Below are 8,106 nucleotides of genomic sequence, written 5' to 3'. Positions count from 1 at the left end.
CAATATTTGATAGAAAAAACCATCTCTTAATCAATTAAAAGCGCATATATCTAATTTCTCTTAAAGTTCATTGACCATATTTTTCTAAAATATTTGTTTTCTGTAATAAATATTCTCTTATATTTTATTCATTTGTTAAAATTTTATTATAAATATAGTATGCTTATATTTTTTTTTAATATTTTTTGTCTAGATATGTAATAGGAAAATTGAAATGTAAATTAGACAAAAAAATTTTCAAATATAACAACATATATTTATATATATAAAAAAATAATGGGTTAGGCAGGCCAACTCCCAACTCGCGTGCTAGTCCACTGCAACTAGAGGGTTATGTGATGCGGGCTAGAGTAGCCTGTACTTTGACAGGTTGGGACTAGCCCAATGGTTCCAACCCATATTCTTGTATTCTTGATTATGTTTTTAATATAGAAACTAGTTATTAGGTGGTTAGATTTCATTCAAAATATAAAACTCTAACTCATTTTATTTTTCATATCTATCATTTTTTGAGGACTTATTTATCTAATTTATAAATTGACATATAATCTAATATTATATGAGTATTTGAAAGAGATTAGATTATATTTTTTATACTTAACTAGTTTATTTAACCTTTTTAATCTACTCAAATTAATTAAATAACTCTCATATTAATGACCAAAAAGAGTATATAGTTTAGAGGAGTTCAAAGTTGTAACATTGGCAGTAGCGGGCTTAATACTACCTCCGGTCCTTAATATAAGACCTCATTTGACTTTTTATTTGGTCTTAATTATAAGACCCCAATCCATTTTGTCTTTCATATTTATACATTTTTTTCCAAGATAGTCATTCTAGTAATGATAGTTCTAGCCAATACACTTAATTAGCAAGGATATTTTAAGAATGACAACACTTATTCATTACAAATAACTAATTTAACTTGCTTTCTTAATCTCCTCAAATAAGTCAACTGGGTCTTATAATTAAGACCGGAGGTAGTATATTATTTTTTTCAATAAAGAATAAAACTGTAAATACTGCTCTTGCTCCACAATATAAGAAAGAAACAAACGAACCAAAAAGGTCTAAAGGAATTAAGTGAAATATCAAAGCCATGCTTGACCACCGCATATGCCTTTAGAGTTCTTCTCTCTTTCAACGCGTTGAAAATCAACAAACCAATAATGGAAGACTTCATTTTCTTTTCTTTTCTATTCTTTCTTCATTTTCTTTTCTTTTCTTTTCTTTCTTTTCTCCTTTTTTTAACGGCACTTTCTTTGGGCTAACCTTTTCATGAAAGACTCTGGGATTTTCATTTGAGGCAAAAATAAAGAAATGGTTCATGAATCATGTGATATTTGACTTACAGACAATGTGGGGGATAGAGTCGGGTGTAACTGCCACGTATACACCAATGGGGCGGGTGGGAGAAGTGCCCCAAAAAAAAAAAAAAACATTAGTGGGTGTGAAGTGGACAGAGAAGCAGAAGAGAAGGCACATGGGTAAACGAATGATTTACATGAGCCATGGAACCATTTTAAAACTAAAGAGATAAATCTGGAAGCTTCTAAATTATAAAGATATGTAAATAATGAGGTCCCTTTTTTTTTTAATAGTTTCAATCTGAACCAAAAAAAAATGAAAGATGGGTGCATAAACTTTTGGATAATTTCGATTTTCTAGAAAAGATAATATTTATATTAAACAAATTGAATGGACGTGTATTTAAAGAGTAATTATGTATTTATAATTTGGAAACAAAATTTCAAATTAATTAGATAATGGGCATTTATCTAAAAAAGTTCATATATAAGATAAAATTTGAATAAATTTTAAGGACTAATAATGTATAACATCTATATATAATATTAAAGCAAAAAATTGGAGGCTGGCTCAAACCCCACTTCTCTACACCACATGAGAATTTCGATTTCCTAAAGCCTTTCAACAACCCCCTCCTTCCTCAAATTTAGAAGGAAGAAGGGGGGGGGGGGTTAATACCTGCTTTAATAACACAGCCTAGAAAAATAAATCCAAACTGTCAGTCTCAAGCAGTATAGTTGCTTTGTGTTTCGCAGGGGTTGATGTATCTGGCGGACTATGTTGGGATTGTTTCTCTGCATCTGCTGAATTTCAATAGCATCCAACCAGAGGAACCCAGTGGAATTATGGTCAATTGGAAAGAATAAATAAAAATTCCCAAACGCAGTGTTGCTATTGGACAAGATGATAATGAACTGATATCCTCTTTGGGGGTAATGTGCGCAGGATGAAAAGGACTAAAGCTGAAGGCATGATCTCAACTAGCTGTTTGACAAAAAAGATTCCCAGATGTCAAATATAATCAAACCAAGATACTAGAGGCAATTGAAAAAAGAAGAGGAAGCAAGATTCTGCAGGTTACCATGTAGTAAATCAAGTTCAAAATTGGGTGATTCGAAACATCAAGTGATGCTTTAGAATCAAATGTACCAAGGATTACCTGCAATAGTTTTTATATAAAATAAGAAAGATACTATAAGTCTGTAATGCATGAAGTACAATAGCATAATTATTGATACTATCGGTTACATTTGGTAGAAGCATTGATAATGAGATATAAAGATTGTGATTAAGATTGAAAAAAAAAAAAAATCTTTAATATGAGTGATTGCTGGCAACTTGGGATTGGGCAAGCCCATTTAGGTGGGATTAGGGAATACCACTTCCCTCTATGGTATTCCCCAATCCCACACATATAGATTTGTCCAATCCCAAGTAGCATGCAATCACTCACATTAAATATTCTTTTAATGTAATTTTTCAATCCCAATCTAATCCTTACATCTTATTTTCAATGATTCATACCAAACGGGACCATCAATTAACTTCAATCATGCAGCTTTAGTTCCCATGGCAAAGACGTCAAGCCTTTCCCCTCCTTTTTCCCTATATTCAGTCTCCATCCTGCAATCTTTGCATTTGATCCCGCCAATCTTGCCTATCAGCAAAAGTTCTGTTGTTTTCCCATTTTCAATAACTTGAGATTTTTTACTAGTGATTCTAGTCACTCTTGATGTTTCGGTAGAAAACTGTTTAAGATGGTTTGGTCATATGCAAAGAAGGCCTTTGGATGCACCGATGAGAATGGTTGATCAAACAGTATAAGGTCCTCTAAAAAGGATAGAGGAAGGCCAAAAAGAACACTAAATGAAGTTATTGAGCTAGATCTTTCAATTAATAATATATCTAAAGATTTAGCCTCAGATAGAACTCAATGGCATTATGAGATCTATGCAGCCGACCCCATCTAGTAGGATAAAGCTTTGTTGTTGTTGATTCTAGTCAATCTAGATGACACTGGGAAAAACATGATAGGATTTTTCCCATCAATGCAGTGCCACAATTGGCTTCTTATGAACAAAATCCATTACACTCATATTTTTGACATCATTAACTACCAGATACCATACTTTGCACTTTTACCTATTGTTTTTGTCCGTTAATTATGCAGAGACACACAATATACTCGTTCATAGAACACAAGGAGTCATGGTCTAGATTAAAATACTCTATCTTTTAGAATATTTTGAATATCTACCATGCATACAGGATATGACGCCATATTTTGGTAGCAATGCTCGTGTTTTTGGATTTGCTTTCTTTGAGCATCCCAACTTCTTGTACCAAAGATAAGGGAGAGGACGACCAAAGCACAGATGGTGTTGTTCAAGAAGAAAACAATAAGAAATCTACACTTGCGATAAATTAACATTCAAATGCTCAAGAAAAAATTTCATTACCATAAAGGATCTGATAAGAAAGCAGGTGAAACATATGGCTGTGACAGATCCAACCTGCAACACAGCTCATGTGCTGTCAATACAACTAATACATGATACTATCAACTTCTCAATTTCTTTTTCGATAACTCAACTTTTCATTTTCTTGATCCATGCCGAGACTGAATAAAATAAGCTGCTTTTAACAGATTCTTCATAGTTCATAACTTTATGGTGTAATCCAAGAACCCCAAAGTTTTGGCTTTAATGTAGCACAAATGGGGCACGACAATGCAAACATAAAATCCATTGATTTTCATATTTTACTCCAAAGTTCTGATAAAGAATAAATATGAATTTTTACAAAGGAAAAGCTAGAGCTATTCTGCTTCAGTTGATGGTTGAAGAGGTTATATGATATGATTTTGTACCTTACACATTTCAGTGGTTAAAGTCAGCAAAGAAATTTCTGGCACTAAAGAAAGAAAAAGCCAGCAAAAAAAAAATAATCACGATCTCAACAAATTTCAGCTGTCAAACCACCTTGTCTTCCAAATACTTGGACAACAATAGAATATTTGTATTTTTTCCATTACTATTTTTATTAGTAGAGGTCAATGAAGAAGGATGGAACTGGCAAAATATAAAATTGTTTATTTTTCAACGAATTTCACAAGCAAAGGATTACATTGAAAATCATTTTCCCAGAGCAATTTCCATCAAATAGACCAACTAAGACGGAAATGCACATACCTCATGAAGCTTTTTCCTTCTCCCTCTAGATTCAATGGGGAAGTGCCTCAGCATGAGAAACAATCTGTATGTGTTCAATGCGTATCAGACAAAATTAAAAAGCCCACCATAATAAGAATAAAATCTAGTGAAGAAACCAGGACTAAGTTAATAAATCATGGCAATTCAAACAAAATGCAAAAGTCTCACCTTCCTCCACAAAGCAAGAAGCCCAGTGCAACCATTAATGACAAAACTGAATCAGAAAATGTCTTCGCATAAGGCAATGTTTCATTTTACAGCAGCAAAACTTCGTCTCAAGCAAGCACAAGTAGGTGTAAAATATCAAGCACCTTATAACTATTATCATGAGAAGAAAAACTAACCAGCAAAAAATACATTTCCGATGTCGTCCACAACCCTATCATAATCTATCCAAAGATAAATCCAAATGCAAATCTGAAACCAAAACAAAAATTTTGTAAAATGGTTATATATGGACAACATGATAAAAAAGCCAAGCTCTTGTGTGCTCTGGAAGCCACTGAGATTTATGCTGAATTTGACATCATCTTGCAGAAACGACAAATAAACAAACCATAAATACCACCAAAAATAGATACCAAATTGCATATCCTGTATGTCACCAAAAGCCAATAAGCTATGGTTGAGCTTCACAGTCAAGATGCACAAATTCCTAGGTATTCATTGGTAAAGAAATTTTCAGATACCAGGAAAACATCTTAAGATACCAGAAAAACATCTTAGGACTGAATTTTCCCCTTATTACTGTCCAGTGTCCACAACTTATTCACTCAAGCAAAAGTGAATGGACACTTGAAGGCAAGATCTGCTGTCAAGAGTATCATAGCTTATAAGATGAGGTATTGCTATACATTGAAGCCGCCCAACACCATATTAAAAAATTAGATAATAGAGAGAGAGCATTTTTCCTTGAATAATAGAATATTCAGAAATGCAACATTTTAAGAATTCCTCAGAATGCAGAGCAACAATATGATATTTTTCAGTCCCAAACAAAAGCAAGAATATGACATGAACAAGTAGGAATAAAATGGATGCCAATTGAAAAATGCATTAAGATAAATATAAGAGAATTAAACAACCAAAAACGGTTCTAATCAGCAAACATAAAATGCTTTCACGACATGATACGAGATCGATACCTCAATAAAATACACAGCACTGTTGATAGATGCATAAATTATCCTGAGCTTATCAGTTGATAAATTCCTTGCCTGCTCAGTTTTGGGAAAAAAATTAGAAACACCAGGACTAAACAAATGAAAAAAGGAATTTCCTTCCAAGTCATATGGATAATTTCTCTTGAGAGTTGGTCTCATTTAATTCACTAAAGTAAGATTCTTGGCAGTCACAATTAAAATCAATAATTGTAAACATGATAAGAAAGAAGAAGCACTTGCCTGATGATAAATTTCTGCCCAGAAAAGAACTAGAAGGGTATATGTTGAGAAAAAGAGTAGTCCAGGAAGATCCAACAGAACCAAAACTAATACCTAATCCAACGTACAGCCACTCTATATCAATATGGAAAGTAATAAAAAAACTGTTGATCTTAGTAAATGATTCCCTCTTCAACTTGGGAATTATAAAGAGCATACGTGCAAGACTAACCTTTGGATGTAAGATAAAAACTTGGTGGTGAAATCCAAATATCACAGCACGCACTGCAGTGTGGAAATGCAAAAAGAGTTAGACGCCCAAAATTGCACACAGACAATGACAATATCAAAAACGGCAAGACTTTCAACGTCACCTCCATTGACAATGAAGTTCATCAAATGAAAAACCTTTTGTGTTGTCCAACCATATTCAGGAACTCTTAATTCAATTCTTATCAATTGAATCTGCAGTATTTTGAAACCAGGAAGATAACATCAGGAGGGCGATTATTTTGGGACATAAAGCCCTATAGGAACAAAACAAATAGTAGGAAATAAACAACCGGTTGAAGTCTAGCACAGGGCGTCTGGCATTACAAATGAGACATCATTTCTTTTAACATTGCCAAACAAGAAAAGAACACAATATCTTTTAGATATACACCGCATCGTTACTTTACAGTAATTATCCTTATATCATCATCATTATTTTCTTCAATTGCAGAGAAACCATTTACATAGAACGAAACCACTTTTTTTTTTTAATTCCATTTTATTATCAAACCGCTCCAAATGCACAGCTTAAAAATAATTATTTAAAATTAGAAATTGTCGGACTAAAGAAGTACCAGAAGCAAGTATCGTACAAGGCATCAAAAGGAAATTTTTGAACAAGAAAAAGATAGGAAGATAGCTTTCGTGTAGTAAATTAACAAATATATGAGCGCACCTAATAGCTACAAAGCTTTAATAATTAATTATAATATAGCCTTTTCTCTCAGGGGGAGAGAACGGTTTTTTATGGGGAGAAAAAGTATTTTGGGCCAATGCCAAAAACAGAAGTGTGCTTACGAAGGTTAAACAGGAATACACAATGCTATATATGTTAAAAAGCAATTGAACACGAAAAGCGTTCCCCAACAAGGAAAAAGAATTGAAACTTCAAGTTACAAAAGAAATTGATTCGAAAAGCGCAAACGGAGACCAGAATGTGGATACAAAATCACTTCTGTAATCAAGCAGGTAATCACATAAGAATCACACGAGAAAGAAGATAAGGGAAAATTTCGGTCACAGTGAATCAAGAGTGCAGGAAAGGGGAGAGAGAAACCAGAGCAGCGGTGGAGACGAGAGCATAGCATCCGCAGAGAGAGAAGTATACGGCGTTCTGGCACACAGTGGACTTGTTGATATCTTTCCACCAATCGGAGAGGAGAAGAGGAGGAATGTGCTCGACGAACGTCGAGCTCAGGGGCAAATTCCTCATGCGAATGAGGACTTAATCAATTCAAGAAGCGGAGAAGCCAATTTGAATCAGGAACACAAGCAAGTAGCAAATTCACTCACAAAGTCCCACTCTCAGACCCTGAAGAGTGATCCTTGAACAAACTTTTTGACCTGATTCTGCCAGGACTGACACCAAGGTTTGATCACATCGATTTCTCTGTCTCTAAGTATATTTTCATGATACGAACTTTTTGCTTCCGGAGAGTTTGCTTTAATTATCCTATTTTAACGTGTGTTTGGATGACCAAAAACACTTGTTAAAAATATTTTTTATAAATTGAGATAAATTTTTTTATATATTTATTTTATATATTGTAAAATTATTTTTAAAATTATAATTTTGTTTCCATCCAAATACTTTTTTAATTTAGACATCTTTTCTCGTAATTTTCATACCATCATATCAACATTTAATACATGTTATAAAATTTATAGTAAATTTATAATAAAATAGGCATTATATTTAGAACAAGGGGGTATTATTTTCTGTCATTAATATAAAACTTAATTAATTAATTTAGAGAGATTAATAAAGCTAAGTAAATTACTTTAAAAAAATTATATTTATTGTTTTTCTCTAAACTAATTTGTCTTACTTATAAATTGATATACATAATATAATGATATACATAAGTATTTCAGGAGATTATGTAATATAAGTTATAATTAAGAAATTTATTTAGCTGTTTAATTTTTTA

At 32.8% G+C, this 8,106-nt stretch overlaps 1 protein-coding gene across 2 annotated transcripts; it reads right to left on the bottom strand.

The window, feature by feature from the left end:
- Positions 1-1,995: 1,995 nt before the first annotated feature.
- Positions 1,996-7,578, bottom strand: LOC114721315 (tobamovirus multiplication protein 1-like). Of its 2 annotated transcripts, XM_028907136.1 has the most exons (11): positions 7,233-7,578; positions 6,277-6,367; positions 6,135-6,187; positions 5,924-6,016; positions 5,666-5,737; positions 4,865-4,937; positions 4,689-4,734; positions 4,500-4,563; positions 3,768-3,821; positions 2,390-2,467; positions 1,996-2,292 (listed from the first exon to the last, which is right to left on the bottom strand). In XM_028907136.1, the coding sequence occupies exons 1-11, from the start codon at positions 7,386-7,388 to the stop codon at positions 2,200-2,202; spliced, it is 873 nt and encodes a 290-aa protein (XP_028762969.1). In that variant the 5' UTR covers positions 7,389-7,578; the 3' UTR covers positions 1,996-2,199. The 2 variants fall into 2 exon arrangements, with proteins under 2 accessions (XP_028762969.1, XP_028762970.1); XM_028907137.1 differs by lacking the exon at positions 5,924-6,016.
- Between the last annotated feature and the right edge of the window lie 528 nt (positions 7,579-8,106).

Source organism: Neltuma alba, unplaced genomic scaffold, assembly GCF_004799145.2.
Source record: "Neltuma alba isolate B1F8T4 unplaced genomic scaffold, ASM479914v2 tig00012028_pilon, whole genome shotgun sequence".
Classification (NCBI taxonomy): domain Eukaryota; kingdom Viridiplantae; phylum Streptophyta; class Magnoliopsida; order Fabales; family Fabaceae; genus Neltuma; species Neltuma alba.
This window is presented reverse-complemented; position numbering and strand designations above follow the sequence as displayed.

Excerpts from the sequence above, each read along its gene's own strand:
- LOC114721315 (XM_028907136.1), bottom strand. The coding sequence starts at position 7,388 with ATGAGGAATTTGCCCCTGAGCTCGACGTTCGTCGAGCACATTCCTCCT. Across the intron at positions 4,735-4,864 it reads CGGAAATGTATTTTTTGCTG|TTTTGTCATTAATGGTTGCA; the intron begins GTTAGTTTTTCT and ends TTTCTGATTCAG. Across the intron at positions 2,293-2,389 it reads TGAACTTGATTTACTACATG|CTAGTTGAGATCATGCCTTC; the intron begins GTAACCTGCAGA and ends TTTGTCAAACAG.